Here is a 19265-nt window from a genome sequence, read left to right as displayed (position 1 = left end):
GTTATCACGTAATTATTAAAATGGTTAACAGATGTATCGTAGGAGGGGGTAGCAACACCAATCTTGGTGGGATTAGTACTCATCGTTTTCCAAAAGACCAGACAACGAGAGAGAAATGGGAGCGCTTGGTCTACACAGCTTTACTCATGTTTACCTGCTATACCTCAAGTGCCCTTGACTGTTTGTTTATTTGCACCAATTTATGTGTGTGTGTGTGTGTGTGTGTGTGTATGTATATATATATATGAGTGTTTAGTCTACGTCTAGTTCCTATCTAGAGTGTTTATACTGTTTATATTGTCTGAGTGTTTAGTCTGTGTGTAGTTCTTATCTAGTGTTTATACTGTTTATATTGCTTGAGTGTTTAGTCTATGTCTAGTTCCTATCTAGAGTGTTTATACTGTTTATATTGTCTGAGTGTTTAGTCTACGTCTAGTTCCTATCTAGAGTGTTTATACTGTTTATATTGCTTGAGTGTTTAGTCTACGTCTAGTTCCTATCTAGAGTGTTTATACTGTTTATATTGCTTGAGTGTTTAGTCTACGTCTAGTTCCTATCTAGAGTGTTTATACTGTTTATATTGTCTGAGTGTTTAGTCTGTGTGTAGTTATCTAGTGTTTATACTGTTTATATTGCTTGAGTGTTTAGTCTATGTCTAGTTCCTATCTAGAGTGTTTATACTGTTTTTATTGTTTGTTTTTTTCAATTATTTTATTTTTATTTATTGCATTGCCTGTTTACACCGTGGGTCAGAGAGGACTGATATTTCATCTGTGCTGTATGTCGAGCATGTATAGCATATTTGACAATAAAGTTGACTTGACTTGACTACACAGGCTGCGCACTGAAACCGTGCAAAGCTCGCGCAGCCTGCTGGCGCTTCCGCAGGTGACGTCACGAATCTGGCTCCAGACTCCCTTGGGATTTTTCCAGACACGTTTTGTTATTTTATTTTTTTCTGCTGTAGACAGATGGCCTTGTGCAAAATTACCCTTCTGGATGAGTGTGTAAAGGGACGTACTTTCATATAAAAAAAACACAAAATTGGTCCAGAATATGCACTTTAACACCAGCATTGATGTGTTTCCTCACAGTAGTAATATAATTTAGTTTTACAGCTCAAAAAACACATTTAAGTGTAAGTGTACCTCTTTAACATGCTTTCATAAATATTGTATGCAAACCCTAAAAAGTTCGCACTGTCTATTTTCACATATTTACAGTATAAGTTGTGTCCTGTAGGATTCTTCCTGAGCTTAGACCTGATGCAGAAAGCATGAATGATCTGAGCGCACAGTAATTCATTACCTGGGTATGCTGGGAGCAGATCGGTTAGGGCGTGTCAGTGTTTGAGAGGACTCTTTTTTCTTCAGGCCTTTGGGGACAGCAGGAGCAGAACGAGATGGGTGAAGCAGGATGCGAGGAGCAGGAGGAGCAGAACCACGGGTTTGAGGACTAGGACAAGACAAAGTCTTCTTAGGAGCACAGATGATTGATGGAGAGCTGAGAGAGAGAAATGAGAGGGAAGGTTTGAAGCTAACGGCTTAGAAGATTTTGCTTTAAAGGCAAGCAAAACCCAAACAATTAACTTCTTTATACTGACAGATAATATCCATATAAGACATGTTCGATTATTCATTTGTTCATATTTGTACCTGTATATTGTCTACAGACTGTTTTCCTTTTAAAATAAAATGTCCCTGGGTGCTGCCATCTTACTCTGTCCGAGGTTCAAATATTGCACTCTGAGTACAAATTACATGACAGAATCCGAGATTGTGACGTTACTTACATGCTACATGAGTTACCGAGGCTGAGATCTAGTGGATACATCACTTCTAAATTGTTGTAAACAACCTTGAAGATGCCGAGTGTCAAACGTTCGGCTGTAAAAATAAGCCCGATCATTGAAGCAATGAACACACACACATGCGCGTGCACACACACACACACACACACACACACACACACACACACACACACACACACACACACACACACACGTGAGTAGTAAACAGACACATACCCAACCAGGATGCTGTTTGCTGCCTATAAACTCCATTGCTGGCTACTTGCAGTTGTTTTTTTTTTTAATTAAATTGTATTTTTATGTGACATGCTTTTGTTTGTTCTTATTCATTGATAAAAGTGATATTTTTAGATGGCAAGAATTGCGTTTGTGCTAGGACAATGGACATTGTTTACTACTGCGTATGCGTTATCTAGCCGAGTGAGATTCACACTTCATAAAAGTGAACTCTGTTGATTTGCGTGTTTTGTTGCCAGTAAAAATCACATGATTACAGAAAACTTCTGATTAGATTTTTAGAATTAGAAGCTGTTATTTGTCAAATATACATTACATCACAGTGAAATTCTTTCTCTGTATTTAACCCATCTGAAGCAGTGAAAACGTGCACACAGAGAGAGAGAGGCAGAGAGCAGTGGTGGTTGGGAATTTTTTTTTTAAATTAGAAGCCTTTATTTGAGGGCTCTGTGTTACTTAGAGAAACCGTGTATTCGTGAACCGGTTACCTCACAAGCGGATATCCGGTTTCAACGCAAATGCCTGCGCCCAGGGAAGCCTATTTTAGCAATATCGTAACCTTTAAAATATATAAATTGTTATAAAGTTTTATTTTTAATTTAAAACATGTGGAGGGCACATCAGGGCACTTGCCATGATCGGCAAACCGTGTTTAATTTTTGGGTTTTGTTTGGCTTTAAGAATTATCATAATGCCTTGTATACAACCCCGATTCCAAAAAAGTTGGGACAAAGTACAAATTGTAAATAAAAACGGAATGCAATAATTTACAAATCTCAAAAACTGATATTGTATTCACAATAGAACATAGACAACATATCAAATGTCGAAAGTGAGACATTTTGAAATTTCATGCCAAATATTGGCTCATTTCAAATTTCATGACAGCAACACATCTAAAAAAAAGTTGGGACAGGGGCAATAAGAGGCTGGAAAAGTTAAAGGTACAAAAAAGGAACAGCTGGAGGACCAAATTGCAACTCATTAGGTCAATTGGCAATAAGTCATTAACATGACTGGGTATAAAAAGAGCATCTTGGAGTGGCAGCGGCTCTCAGAAGTAAAGATGGGAAGAGGATCACCAATCCCCCTAATTCTGCGCCGACAAATAGTGGAGCAATATCAGAAAGGAGTTCGACAGTGTAAAATTGCAAAGAGTTTGAACATATCATCTACAGTGCATAATATCATCAAAAGATTCAGAGAATCTGGAAGAATCTCTGTGCGTAAGGGTCAAGGCCGGAAAACCATACTGGGCGCCCGTGATCTTCGGGCCCTTAGACGGCACTGCATCACATACAGGCATGCTTCTGTATTGGAAATCACAAAATGGGCTCAGGAATATTTCCAGAGAACATTATCTGTGAACGCAATTCACCGTGCCATCCGCCGTTGCCAGCTAAAACTCTATAGTTCAAAGAAGAAGCCGTATCTAAACATGATCCAGAAGCGCAGACGTCTTCTCTGGGCCAAGGCTCATTTAAAATGGACTGTGGCAAAGTGGAAAACTGTTCTGTGGTCAGACGAATCAAAATTTGAAGTTCTTTATGGAAATCAGGGACGCCGTGTCATTCGGACTAAAGAGGAGAAGGACGACCCAAGTTGTTATCAGCGCTCAGTTCAGAAGCCTGCATCTCTGATGGTATGGGGTTGCATTAGTGCGTGTGGCATGGGCAGCTTACACATCTGGAAAGACACCATCAATGCTGAAAGGTATATCCAGGTTCTAGAGCAACATATGCTCCCATCCAGACAACGTCTCTTTCAGGGAAGACCTTGCATTTTCCAACATGACAATGCCAAACCACATACTGCATCAATTACAGCATCATGGCTGTGTAGAAGAAGGGTCCGGGTACTGAACTGGCCAGCCTGCAGTCCAGATCTTTCACCCATAGAAAACATTTGGCGCATCATAAAACGGAAGATACGACAACAAAGACCTAAGACAGTTGAGCAACTAGAATCCTACATTAGACAAGAATGGGTTAACATTCCTATCCCTAAACTTGAGCAACTTGTCTCCTCAGTCCCCAGACGTTTACAGACTGTTGTAAAGAGAAAAGGGGATGTCTCACAGTGGTAAACATGGCCTTGTCTCAACTTTTTTGAGATGTGTTGTTGTCATGAAATTTAAAATCACCTAATTTTTCTCTTTAAATGATACATTTTCTCAGTTTAAACATTTGATATGTCATCTATGTTCTATTCTGAATAAAATATGGAATTTTGAAACTTCCACATCACTGCATTCCGTTTTTATTTACAATTTGTACTTTGTCCCAACTTTTTTGGAATTGGGGTTGTAGATTATCTCTTGTTTTGTCACAGTCTTGCTTGTCTCCAGGCAACATTATTAATGATGTGTTTTCTTGTTTAACCATGTGCCTTGGCATGTTTCTGTGTGATTTAAGCACATAAATCCCTTGTTAGGGATTTCTATGGATTCACCTTGTTGTTGTTGTTTTTTTTTTAATTTGCTATTACTGAATTTTGGTAGTGGAACATTTTGAGGATCACAACTAAAAACACAACTAGCACTGAATCCAACTGCACTGAACTGTTACAGCAATAAACCAAAAGGGAAGCACAGGGAATACCTGTTGGTGTTCTTTGCAGTTTATTGAACTTCCTATTCACAAAGCCCTTCTGTACTTCATTTATTTATTACTCTTTATTAACTTATACCAACCTTCTCCATCCTCTGACTGACAGGAATTATCCACACCATCTATTTTACCTAGACTTTAATCTACCTCACAATATGATTTAAACTGCGTCAAAATCTTTTGACTCCGGGACTATATCCTACCTGAGGTCACCAGTGATGCTGGTCGGTAGTCTGGGACCTTCTATAGAGGCTGAGAACAAGGTGGACAGGGTAGAAGTGGAGATCTCACTGAGAATGGACAACGCTTCCTTCAGGGCTGAGTGAGTCCGCAACACATGTTCTCTGTGCAAAGCCTGTTCCGGAGACTCGTTCATTAGAGCTGAATGGTCTCCTAAAGAGTAGAGATGAGCCAGCAGCTCTGAGTGGATAAACTCTTTCACCTGTGGGGAAAAAAAGAGATACAAAATGCAAGTAGGGATAATGGGAAATGTGAAAAGGAAGAGGGAAGTCTAATCCTTCTTGTTACTAATTTGTAGGGCAGAATTACCCTTGAATTATACTTCAAATGTGAAGAGGCTATTGAAGAAAAACTATTTCGGTGGTCTTGACCCTGTCTGGATCAAGTCCAATATCTAATCAGTTCATCTGTGACAATGATAATTCCATATAATCCTACATACATTCAACCACTCGTTTTTGAAATATCGTGCTAATGAGAGTGAAAAGAGGATGGATGGACTGATGGTAATATTCATAGACAGCGATGAAAATGGGTCTTGATTTCCTGAACAGCCCTGCGATGACCTGGCGACTTGTACAGGTTGTACCCTGCCTTTCACCCATAGTCAGCTGGGATAGGCTCCAGCTTGCCTGCGACCCTGCACAGGATACGCGGTTACGGATAATGGATGGATGGATTTCCTGAACATGGAGGTGTAAGTAACCTCTTTGTATGATAAACAGAAAGGAAGCAATTGAAGTAAAACTATTTCAGACATTTGACCATCACGTATGACAAATCACTTTCATTACTTATGCAGCATTTGGTCATTGAGCGCTTTGTCACTTTAAACCACTCAATCAGCTTCTATCATCCAACACCCAAATACAATCTGGAACTGTGGCCCTGTTCAATTAGCGTAACACTGGGGCACTCACCATTAACACAAACAAGTGTTCAATTTGTTTAGTAATGCAGTTCTTTTTTCTCAAAAATGTGGAAAGTCTTTGTATTGTCAGAAGCTTAAAGAATTTACAGCCTAAAAAGCACATATCCAAATTTTGAAAACACTCGCATTACCGTACCGTGCTACCATGTGACTTGCAAGCCTGATTGTGTTTGCAGAGAAGTTTCATGAGCCTGCTAAGATTAATCATATGTCACAAAAAGCACAAACTTTATGCATGCACGAGGAAATGCTCATCTCATCTCATCTCATCATCTTTAGCCTGCTTTATCCTGTTCTACAGGGTCGCAGGCAAGCTGGAGCCTATCCCAGCTGACTACGGGCGAAAGGCGGGGTACACCCTGGACAAGTCGCCAGGTCATCACAGGGCTGACACATAGACACAGACAACCATTCACACTCACATTCACACCTACGGTCAATTTAGAGTCACCAGTTAACCTAACCTGCATGTCTTTGGACTGTGGGGGAAACCGGAGCACCCGGAGGAAACCCACGCGGATACGGGGAGAACATGCAAACTCCGCACAGAAAGGCCCTCGCTGGCCACGGGGCTTGAACTCGGACCTTGTTGCTGTGAGGCAACAGCGCTAACCACTACACCACTGTGCCGCCCCAGGAAATGCTCAATAATTAAAAAAAAAGAGGTTAAATGATCTGATTCAAATAGCATAGTGGTTGAAGTTAGCTTGGTTGAAATACTGTATGTTGATGAATAATGTGGCATACAGAACATTTGAGTGAGGTTTGATATGTTGATATGCAACTTATGGTACAATTAAGTTATTCCACGAAATCGAGTCATACATGAGCTGATAGCCGATGAGGCACATAACACTGAGTTGGCTATAAGCTATGTACGACGAGACTGAGTGGAATAACTGTTTTATTCTATCCACATTCACTGGATTTTGAGAAACAGAGCATTTTTAAAAATTTTTTGCAAATCCGATAAATATAAACTTTCTACAAAATGTCCGACAAAATCATTTCTGCTTACAGTGTAAACAAACCGGCGAAATGACAGTAGCAATTTGTGGAAAAATGCTATAATAACTCTTGAAAAATGAAAAAAGACACTTTCTTACCATCAAATACTTTTATTCCTTTTTCTTGTTGCTTTTTTTGGTATTTTTTGAAGTTTTGTTTTTGAGTTGTCTTTACTTTGTCCTCGGTTGGTTCAGCAACACGCTCTGCCATTTTGTTTTTCTCTACTCATGGTATATGAGCTGATATCCTAGTAGTAGAGTAGCCAATCAGAGCGTGCGATTGCTCATATCCAGTGAATGTGGACAGAATAAACACTGATATTCAGCATATAGAAGGTGCTGAAACCCCCCCCCCCCCCCCCCCCCAACTTTTTTTCTGTAAAACTGGGTTGACAGGACAATAATCCTTTATAAGTATTATTTTTTATATTTTCATCATCATTGTTCATAAGGATAATTAATACATCATAGGCAATGGTAACACATGTACGTAAACTAACAAATGCATATAAATTGATTTTTTTTTTTCAAATCAGAACCGAAATAAAGCCAAACGAGACTGTCAATGACGGCGTAGCTCACTCCGGCCCCGTCTAGTCCAGAAGGAACGATCTAAAGTGGGCCACCTTGCACAATAAATGTTGCAAACTATATACACTATATACAAGCTATATATAGAAGCTATATACACCCTAGGAATACTGACCTATTTGCCAGAAAGAATCCAAAACGGTGAGGAATTGACTGAAAAGAAGCGATTTTTTTGTTGAACTGCTCATTAAGGCTTAATTAGTCCATAACTTCATTAGTAATTGTAATGAAGCAAATCTGGGTAGAAGTTATATGCACCCTAGGCACCCCTACCTTTATGCCAGAAAGAATCAAAATCGGTGAAGAATTGAGGGAGAAGAAGCAATTTGTGTGGAAACTGCTCGTTAGGGATTAATTACTCCATAATCTTCATTATTACTTGCAATTATGCAAATTTGGGTGGAAGCTATATGCACCCCAGGCAGACCCACCTTCCTGCCAAAAAGAATAAAAATCAGTGAAGAATTGAGAGAGAAGAAGTGATTTTTGTGAACTATGGACGATGCTTGACAGACGATGGACAACATGACGGCATAAGCTTGTCGGCCGGGTGAGTAATAATCAACACCGACATGAATCAATGTCTATTCCATCAATGATTAATTTAAGCTCATAATGACCAATATGAGCTTAAATTAACATCTTAATTAACATGTTTGCGTTTGTTAAAAGGCAAAATTCAGAAGAGCAAGTTCCAATATCTAAACCTGGAGACAAGAGACTTAATTTATTTCTCACCACATACAACCCCGATTCCAAAAAAGTTGGGACAAAGTACAAATTGTAAATAAAAACGGAATGCAATACTTTACAAATCTCAAAAACTGATATTGTATTCACAATAGAACATAGACAACATATCAAATGTCGAAAGTGAGACATTTTGAAATTTCATGCCAAATATTGGCTCATTTGAAATTTCATGACAGCAACACATCTCAAAAAAGTTGGGACAGGGGCAATAAGAGGCTGGAAAAGTTAAAGGTACAAAAAAGGAACAGCTGGAGGACCAAATTGCAACTCATTAGGTCAATTGGCAATAGGTCATTAACATGACTGGGTATAAAAAGAGCATCTTGGAGTGGCAGCGGCTCTCAGAAGTAAAAATGGGAAGAGGATCACCAATCCCCCTAATTCTGCACCGACAAATAGTGGAGCAATATCAGAAAGGAGTTCGACAGTGTAAAATTGCAAAGAGTTTGAACATATCATCATCTACAGTGCATAATATCATCAAAAGATTCAGAGAATCTGGAAGAATCTCTGTGCGTAAGGGTCAAGGCCGGAAAACCATACTGGGTGCCCGTGATCTTCGGGCCCTTAGATGGCACTGCATCACATACAGGCATGCTTCTGTATTGGAAATCACAAAATGGGCTCAGGAATATTTCCAGAGAACATTATCTGTGAACACAATTCACCGTGCCATCCACCGTTGCCAGCTAAAACTCTATAGTTCAGTGAAGAAGCCGTATCTAAACACGATCCAGAAGCGCAGACGTCTTCTCTGGGCCAAGGCTCATTTAAAATGGACTGTGGCAAAGTGGAAAACTGTTCTGTGGTCAAACAAATCAAAATTGTTCTTTATGGAAATCAGGGACGCCGTGTCATTCGGACTAAAGAGGAGAAGGACGACCCAAGTTGTTATCAGCGCTCAGTTCAGAAGCCTGCATCTCTGATGGTATGGGGTTGCATTAGTGCGTGTGGCATGGGCAGCTTACACATCTGGAAAGACACCATCAATGCTGAAAGGTATATCCAGGTTCTAGAGCAACATATGCTCCCATCCAGACAACGTCTCTTTCAGGGAAGACCTTGCATTTTCCAACATGACAATGCCAAACCACATACTGCATCAATTACAGCATCATGGCTGTGTAGAAGAAGGGTCCGGGTACTGAACTGGCCAGCCTGCAGTCCAGATCTTTCACCCATAGAAAACATTTGGCGCATCATAAAACGGAAGATACGACAACAAAGACCTAAGACAGTTGAGCAACTAGAATCCTACATTAGACAAGAATGGGTTAACGTTCCTATCCCTAAACTTGAGCAACTTGTCTCCTCAGTCCCCAGATGTTTACAGACTGTTGTAAAGAGAAAAGGGGATGTCTCACAGTGGGAAACATGGCCTTGTCCCAACTTTTTTGAGATGTGGTGTTGTCATGAAATTTAAAATCACCTAATTTTTCTCTTTAAATGATACATTTTCTCAGTTTAAACATTTGATGTGTCATCTATGTTCTATTCTGAATAAAATATGGAATTTTGAAACTTCCACATCACTGCATTCTGTTTTTATTTACAATTTGTACTTTGTCCCAACTTTTTTGGAATCGGGGTTGTATATAGAAACATGCTGTAATTTATGTAGACTTATTTTTAATCATGACTTTAATAAAGATTTATTAACATTTAAATAAGCATCAATTAATACATATTAACTATGGTCACACGTTACTTCATTAACATTACTTACGGGACATTAATGCTGAAGTTCATGGTTTGATAAACACTTTCAGGCTAGTTCTTAAAAGTAATGGAGGAAGTTCCCCCTTTGTTGTGTGTCCGCACTTCAGGAACTAACGGCCTTTTTCCACAGCATGGTACCAGCATGACTTGACTCAAAACTACCTGCTTTTGGTATCAGCAGCTTGTTTTCCACGACAGCTAGTCATCATAGTGACACCGCATCAAACTGCATGCATGACCATTCTGCGCTCCGTTGGTTCGCAACAGGAATGGTCTGTGAACTTTTTGATCACACCACGTACGTGCAGCTATAATGTAACAAGGAAAAAATGCATTTTTTTTTTATAAAACTACCCACTAGAGAATCCCCCAAGAACTACATACCTTCAAGGACTTTTTTTCTGTTTTCTCTATTCGAACAAGGGATTAAAAATAGTGTGTAATCACTGACATGGTTGTGATAATGAAGTTTTCTCTGAGGAGAGGAGGAGTTTATTTACAAACCCAAATCAGAAAAAGTTGGGAAATTATGCTGAAATTGAAATTAAAACTGAAAACATTGGTTTGTAAGTAATCTTTGACCTGTATTGCACTCAAAACAATACAACAGTACATTATTTGATGTTTTAAATTCATTAATCCCCCCCAAATAAACACATTTCAATTTCGATTCTTACAACACATTTCGAAACAAAATTGGGACGGTGAAGCATTTACCACTTTATAATGTTGACATTCCTTCTCACCACACTTAAATGATGTTTAGGGACTGAGGACACCAAGTGATGAAGTATTTCAGGTGTTATTTTGTCCCATTTTCCCGCAAACAGGTCTTAAAGTGTGCAACAGTACGAGGTCGTCGTTGTATTTTTCATTTCACACATTCTCTATTGGGGCGGCACGGTGGTGTAGTGGTTAGCGCTGTCGCCTCACAGCAAGAAGGTCCTGGGTTCGAACCCCGGGTCCGGCGAGGGCCTTTCTGTGCGGAGTTTGCATGTTCTCCCCGTGTCCGCGTGGGTTTCCTCCGGGTGCTCCGGTTTCCCCCACAGTCCAAAGACATGCAGGTTAGGTTAACTGGTGACTCTAAATTGACCATAGGTGTGAGTGTGAATGGTTGTCTGTGTCTATGTGTCAGCCCTGTGATGACCTGGCGACTTGTCCAGGGTGTACCCCGCCTTTCGCCCGTAGTCAGCTGGGATAGGCTCCAGCTTGCCTGCGACCCTGTAGAACAGGATAAAGCGGCTAGAGATAATGAGATGAGATGAGACATTCTCTGTTGGGGACATAGGTGACAGGCACCCTCTTCTTCCACACCCATGCCTTTGCAATGTGTGCAGAATGTGATTTTGCATTGTCTTGTTGAAATATCCCTGGAAAAGATGTGATCTTGAAGGCAGCATACGTATGTTGCTCAAAAATCTTAATGTACTTTTCTGCATTAACGCTGCCATCACAGAAGTGTAAGATACCTTTGCCAAGGGCACTGACACAACCCCATACCATGACAGACCCTGACTTTTGGATTTGTTGCTGATAACAGTCTGGATGGTCCTTTTTATCTTTTTGTCTTTGTCTTTTGTCTTTGGCACACGGTATCCATTTCTTACAAAAAACACTTGAAATACTGACTCAACTGACCACAATACACATTTCCACTATGTGATGGTCCATCCCAGATGCCTCCAAGCCCAGAGAAGTCAACGGTGCTTCTGGACGCAGTTAACATAAGGCATCCTTTTTGCACAGTAAAGTTTTAACTGGCATTTGTGGATGTAATGCTGTATTGTTGTGCTTGACAAAGGTTTGCCAAAGTAATCCCGACCCCATCTGGTTATATCAACTATCGATGGATGACAGCTCTTGACATAGTGCCATCTGAGGGACAGGTGTTCAGCTTAGGCTTGTGCCCTTGCCCTTTACACACTGAAATTCCTCCAGATTCTTTGAATCGTGAATGATATCACGCACCGTAAGAGGGTGAAATATCCAAACCCCTTCATATCTTTCTTTGAAGAACATTGTTTTTTTAAACATTTCTATTATCTTCTCACACGTTTGTTGACAAACTGGAGATCCTTGCTCCATTCTTGTTCCTCAGAGACTAGGCTTTTCTTGGATACCGATTTTGTATCAAATCATGATTACAATCACCAGTTGACATTGCCCGTTTCAAATCACATCATTATTTAATTGTTTTACCTCATTAATAGCCCTAAATTGCCCCGTCCCAACTTTTTTTATAATGTGCTGCAGCCTGAAATGCAGGAATGGATGGATATTAACTTATTATTATGATTATTAGTTTGTTTTGCATTTTCCATACCATCCCAACTTTTTCTGATTCGGGGTTGTAGCATTTTTGTACAGAGTCTCCAATGTCAGTGCTCTGAAACACTCACTTTAAGTTTGAACAGTAAGGTTTGTGTCACAGGAAAGGCTTCAGTACAGACATTTTTGCAGGTTCTTAGTAACATGACAAGCTGCAACTTCAACAGAGAGAAAAAATGAGTGGCTGGAGAGGGACAGTTATAATATCAGGAAGTAGCTTATTTTATAGATATTTTGCTCCATTCCATGTGACTATAAATGAGGACAACGCAAGCGCTATAAAGATGTCCTGAAAGCCACCCTGAAGGCCTACAACATCGATCCTTCATCTTGGGAGAGGAAGGCTCAAGACCGTGCCCAGTGGCACAAGATCTGCCAAGATGGCTGCAAAACCTCTGAAGAAAAGAGGACTACCAGGCTGATAGAGAAAAGCCTGCGAAGGCATCATGTTGCTGCTGCCCCCGCCGCTGCCCCTCAACCCATCACCCCCACACCATCACTTCATCTGCGATGACTGCCAACGGCGTCTGCGCTTCGCACATTGGACTCCTCAGCCATCGCAGGCATCGTCACTAAATGACCGGGAGAATGAGATTCGTTGCCTGCGATGACTCAGTCCACCACCACCACCACATGAGTGAAAAGTATGACCAGATATTTCTTAATAAATAAAAATTGATAGCATTGCTGTGATACACGAGGAATTAAAGTGTAGTAATCAAAATGCTACTTTTGGAAAATATCAACTTCAGGTGGCAACACATCACACCACCCATTGCTCATCAGCATGCCCAGTTCTGATTTTATTTTTCACTTATTAACACTGACACTGGGAACTGATTGATTGTTTTGACTGATCCTCGCAGGAATGTCAGTCTAAGCACACAATTAATGAAAATGAAACGTTCCCACTGGTTCAACTGTGAAGTGGGCAAAAAGAGTCGGGGTGTAAAACAGTGCCAATATCAGTAATTGTATCTCTACCTGTTTGCCACTCAAAATTCGTATCTGTTTTTGTGTATGGATTAAAACCAGAAGTGTGTGTGGTCTATACCAGAAGTTTGATTTTTGTTTGCTTTGGTTAACCCTACCACTATGTCCTGGAAAACAATGAAAAAAAAAAAATCAGGGCTGCTGGAAAAATTATAATAACAATGTAGATTTCTATCTTCTATCTGACGTGACTGAGCAAGTTAACTTGCTCAATGCAAATCAACTTACAAAGTTACAGTTGACGATAGTCTCATCTCATCTCATTATCTCTAGCCGCTTTATCCTGTTCTACAGGGTCGCAGGCAAGCTGGAGCCTATCCCAGCTGACTACGGGTGAAAGGCGGGGTACACCCTGGACAAGTCGCCAGGTCATCACAGGGCTGACACATAGACACAGACAACCATTCACACTCACATTCACACCTACGGTCAATTTAGAGTCACCAGTTAACCTAACCTGCATGTCTTTGGACTGTGGGGGAAACCGGAGCACCCGGAGGAAACCCACGCGGACACGGGGAGAACATGCAAACTCCACACAGAAAGGCCCTCGCCGGCCACGGGGCTCGAACCCGGACCTTCTTGCTGTGAGGCGACAGCGCTAACCACTACACCACCGTGCCACCCCGTTGACAATAGTCATCTAATAAAATTATTTTGGGGTTGTTATGTTCCAGAAAGATCAGAAAAGTTCACTGGACATGCTATCAGAATCCACTATAAAGCTGGGACACACCATGGAGTGCTGCTCTGAGTCAAAATGGGGTTCTATAATCTTTTGTTTGTGGTGCAGATCCACTATATGGCCAAAAGTTTGTGGACACCTGACCATCACACCCATATGTGCTTGTTGCAGGTCACTCGAGTTCTTCCTTGGCACACCATGTCTTTATGGAGCTCTGTTGGTGCACAGTGGCATTGTCATGCTGGAACACATTTAGGTCTCTTAGTTTCAATGAAGGGAAATTGTAATGCTACAACATAAAATATACATTCGAGCCAGTTGTGCCCTTCCGACTTTGTGGCTACAGTTTGGTGAAGAGCCATATACGGTATGGGTGTGATAGCCAGGTGCCCACATACTTCTGGCCAGATAATATATTTTCTTCAAATCAGAAATGCACACCACTTTCTCATGAAATGACTGACAAACAGAAGAACAATGTGTTTATATTTTCCTGTGTCTAGTTTTTGGTTAGATTTTTGTCATGGTTTTTAAGTTGTATTTGTGATGGGAATTTTGCTGAACCTTGACGACTCTTCCCTATACACCACCTTTTGTCCGTATCTATATTCGCATTTGTTTAGGATGCATTATCTGTTCAATCCAAATAATATATTCGGGTCATTCTAGAATTAGGGGTACATTTCACGTCTCCGAGATAAATCTTTTGTTATTTTCCACAAAAGAAAATCTTTATTGAATCAGTTTTGAACAGTAATGCAAATTATGACAAACTTTCACCAATAGCAATGCTTGATGTACATTTTAGACCCAATTTATCCATAATATATTAACTAAATGACTCCCACCCCCCACATTATTGGCTGTCTTCAACTACTGGTTCATACATTCAACTTGAATAAACATGAAGTGATTCAGTCTAACAATCTATTTGGGGCTTATTCTATTAACTGTTATAAAATCAGTTGCATAGAAAGTCTATTTTCTGTATTATGTGAAATTTCAGGGCGGCACGGTGGTGTAGTGGTTAGCGCTGTCGCCTCACAGCAAGAAGGTCTGGGTTCGAGCCCCGGGGCCGGCGAGGGCCTTTCTGTGCGGAGTTTGCATGTTCTCCCCGTGTCCGCGTGGGTTTCCTCCGGGTGCTCCGGTTTCCCCCACAGTCCAAAGACATGCAGGTTAGGTTAACTGGTGACTCTAAATTGACCGTAGGTGTGAATGTGAGTGTGAATGGTTGTCTGTGTCTATGTGTCAGCCCTGTGATGACCTGGCGACTTGTCCAGGGTGTACCCCGCCTTTCGCCCGTAGTCAGCTGGGATAGGCTCCAGCTTGCCTGCGACCCTGTAGAAGGATAAAGCGGCTAGAGATAATGAGATGAGATGAGATGTGAAATTTCAGTAATAAAAAAACGATCCGTCCCAATGTTCTTGTCAACTCTGTTAACTCTGTTCTAAAGCCGCATAAAGTCCACAAAGACTTTTAATAATACGCATGACCCCTGCACTGAGTGATGTCACTTCCTCTGGCAGGAAACTTCAGAAAGGCAGTGAGGCATGTTACGTTTCTTCTCTCATTAATTTGAACAAAATGTTGAAGATACACCAACAGTAGATTAATTATTCATCAAATCTGTTATTGTGATATTGGAGTGAATCTTTTTTTTTTAAACAATAATATGATTAAAATGCATAAAGTTCTGTTTTTATACATGCCATGTGGTAGCTATTTTGAGGTTAGCAACTGGAGTTAAGACACGAAATGGTGGGAAATGTCAACTCTGTTATCACCAATTCTGTTAACGGATCGCCCAGTTTAACGATAACAGAGGTGACAGTGACTAACAGAGTCAACACTTGAAATGTACCCGCAAGGGCCGTTCGTATTTGCTTACATCCCTACACTTTTTAGCTTCCAGGTTGTATGTGATATCCATAGTTTGGATGGTAAACATACACCTAATTATTATTTATGGTCGTCATAGTTACAGCAGGCTTACACAGTATCAAAAGCGTTGATTGAGAAATGTTCTGACTGGACAGCTGTTAACCAATGAGAAACTATTTTCAGTGACTATGACATGAACGGTCAAGTTCATTTACTTGCTTGACTTTCCAAATAATTTAACAACATAACACTTTAATATTTGATTTTGGGCTGAGAGAGGAAATGCATAACCATCACTGACGTTGTTGATCATCAGATGCATGATGGTTTTGGGAATCAGGTCTCGGATGCTCTTGTAGACAATGCTCATGTAAGAGTCCACCAGGTTGCGGATGGTCTCGACCTGCCTCTCCAACTGTGGGTCCATGGACAAGTTCTCATCCACCATTGAGCTCTCACCATCTGCCTGACAAAGGACAGAGAGATAGAGAGATGTGGGCAAGATGCATGGAAAGAATGAAGTGTCATAGTTATAAGAGTAAGAAATAGAATCAGAGTACAAGACATTAGCTAGAGACAATAAAAGAATGAGAGAAAGAAACAGAAGGACATAATACGGTACATCCAGGGACAGGGAAGGACAGAACCCTGACAGATCTCTAACATCATTCAGCAAGTTTCACCATGAGAGGAAAAAAGAGCACGAGAAAGAACTAGAGAACGGGAGAGATGGAGACTGAGATGGAGAAAGAGGGTAAAAAAAGAGGGAGCTGATTAGAAACAGACATTAACGCCCCTCTTTCCCCTCTCTTCTCCTCAACACAGTGACACAAGAGCTGAGGAATGCAGGCGGCCTGCTGACGGTAGAGCAGCCGGTAGAGAGCCTGAAGACTGCTGGCCAAGTGGCAGAGCAAGCGATACGCACTAACAAACAGGACACATATACTGACACTTTAGAAGTGTCTTGTACACATTCAGAGAGGTCACGTTCAGACTCCTGCCCTTAAACTTGAACAGTCTCAGAGAGGTGACACACATATTCGCACACAGTCAGAGAGAGGACTGTGAGAAAGTGAACAGAAAAAGTACAAATGTTCAGGGGGGAAAAAATGACTCTGAAAGAAAACACATGCTCAGAAACACTCTGGGAAAAAGGTTAAGTCCGAAACTAGAATGCGAGAACGAAGTCTTACTGGATACTGCCAAATCGAAACACAAGTAAACATTTTGAGTTACACAACAGGACTCAAGTATATAGGTTAATCTAAAAGTATTAAAATTACAATAAAACTATTGCACTGCATTTTTGACAGATATTTGGGATCAATGGTCATCATGTGCTGCTTTAAAAGTGTAGCTGAAGACAAACCGGATAGTCGTGGACAGAGGTGGACAGTAATGAAGTACATTTACTTGAGTACTGTACTTAAGTAGGGCGGCACGGTGGTGTAGTGGTTAGCGCTGTCGCCTCACAGCAAGAAGGTCCGGGTTCGAGCCCCGTGGCCGGCGAGGGCCTTTCTGTGCGGAGTTTGCATGTTCTCCCCGAGTCCGCGTGGGTTTCCTCCGGGTGCTCCGGTTTCCCCCACAGTCCAAAGACATGCAGGTTAGGTTAACTGGTGACTCTAAATTGACCGTAGGTGTGAATGTGAATGGTTGTCTGTGTCTATGTGTCAGCCCTGTGATGACCTGGCGACTTGTCCAGGGTGTACCCCGCCTTTCGCCCGTAGTCAGCTGGGATAGGCTCCAGCTTGCCTGCGACCCTGTAGAACAGGATAAAGCAGCTAGAGATAATGAGATGAGATGAGACTGTACTTAAGTACATTTTTTGAGTATCTGTACTTTACTTGAGTATTATTTTTTTTAGAAACTTATGACTTTAACTTCGCTATATTTGAAAGACAAATATTGTACTCTTTACTCCACTACATTTCTATCAAGGTCCTCGTTACTATTAAGTGGCTTTGAAAGTGGATATTTTTTCTTTTCTTTTCTAAAACGTGATTGGTTTTTTCGCAGGTGACACTGAGACAGCCTATCAGTAATCACTAGGGTCACATCCTGTCCATAGACTGTATAAACTCAAGCTCAATTATTTCTCCGCAGAATTATTTAACACAATCAGTTGATGGCTGAACGGAAGGAGGCGGTTCTTCTGGGGAATGCACGCACCCATGGCCATACCTAGAACCCATATTTCAGTTTTCTGAAAGGATTAAAGATGCGTTTCGTTTTAAATGTTTGCTTTGTTTGTCGAAACAAACCACATCACAGCCTACAAAAACTTGCCGTCCAACCTGCAGAAGCATATTGAGGTACAACCCCGATTCCAAAAAAGTTGGGACAAAGTACAAATTGTAAATAAAAACAGAATGCAATGATGTGGACGTTTCAAAATTCCATATTTTATTCAGAATAGAACATAGATGGCATATCAAATGTTTAAACTGAGAAAATGTATCATTTAAAGAGAAAAATTAGGTGATTTTAAATTTCATGACAACAACACATCTCAAAAAAGTTGGGACAAGGCCATGTTTACCACTGTGAGACATCCCCTTTTCTCTTTACAACAGTCTGTAAACGTCTGGGGACTGAGGAGACAAGTTGCTCAAGTTTAGGGATAGGAATGTTAACCCATTCTTGTCTAATGTAGGATTCTAGTTGCTCAACTGTCTTAGGACATTTTTGTCGTATCTTCCGTTTTATGATGCGCCAAATGTTTTCTATGGGTGAAAGATCTGGACTGCAGGCTGGCCAGTTCAGTACCCGGACCCTTATTCTACGTAGCCATGATGCTGTAATTGATGCAGTATGTGGTTTGGCATTGTCATGTTGGAAAATGCAAGGTCTTTCCTGAAAGAGACGTCATCTGGATGGGAGCATATGTTGCTCTAGAACCTGGATATACCTTTCAGCATTGATGGTGTCTTTCCAGATGTGTAAGCTGCCCATGCCACACGCACTAATGCAACCCCATACCATCAGAGATGCAGGCTGCTGAACTGAGCGCTGATGACAACTTGGGTCGTCCTTCTCCTCTTTAGTCCGAATGACACGGCGTCCCTGATTTCCATAAAGAACTTCAAATTTTGATTCGTCTGACCACAGAACAGTTTTCCACTTTGCCACAGTCCATTTTAAATGAGCCTTGGCCCAGAGAAGATGTCTGCGCTTCTGGATCATGTTTAGATACGGCTTCTTCTTTGCACTATAGAGTTTTAGCTGGCAACGGCGGATGGCACGGTGAATTGTGTTCACAGATAATGTTCTCTGGAAATATTCCTGAGCCCATTTTGTGATTTCCAATACAGAAGCATGCCTGTATGTGATGCAGTGCCATCTAAGGGCCCGAAGATCACGGGCACCCAGTATGGTTTTCCGGCCTTGACCCTTACGCACAGAGATTCTTCCAGATTCTCTGAATCTTTTGATGATATTATGCACTGTAGATGATGATATGTTCAAACTCTTTGCAATTTTA

At 41.0% G+C, this 19265-nt stretch overlaps 1 protein-coding gene across 5 annotated transcripts in view; it reads right to left on the bottom strand.

The window, feature by feature from the left end:
* dnm3a (dynamin 3a) overlaps positions 1 to 19265 on the bottom strand; it is an 82621-nt gene that overhangs the window by 10287 nt on the left and 53069 nt on the right. For all 5 annotated transcript variants that reach the window (XM_060917559.1, XM_060917564.1, XM_060917563.1 and 2 more), the window contains 3 exons: positions 16086 to 16250; positions 4860 to 5098; positions 1309 to 1503 (listed from right to left, as the gene is read on the bottom strand). In XM_060917559.1, the coding sequence (XP_060773542.1) occupies positions 1309 to 1503; positions 4860 to 5098; positions 16086 to 16250 (599 nt within the window). The remainder of the gene's footprint in view (positions 1 to 1308; positions 1504 to 4859; positions 5099 to 16085; positions 16251 to 19265) is intronic.

Source organism: Neoarius graeffei, chromosome 3 (assembly GCF_027579695.1).
Source record: "Neoarius graeffei isolate fNeoGra1 chromosome 3, fNeoGra1.pri, whole genome shotgun sequence".
In the NCBI taxonomy this organism is placed as follows: Eukaryota; Metazoa; Chordata; class Actinopteri; order Siluriformes; family Ariidae; genus Neoarius; species Neoarius graeffei.
This window is presented reverse-complemented; position numbering and strand designations above follow the sequence as displayed.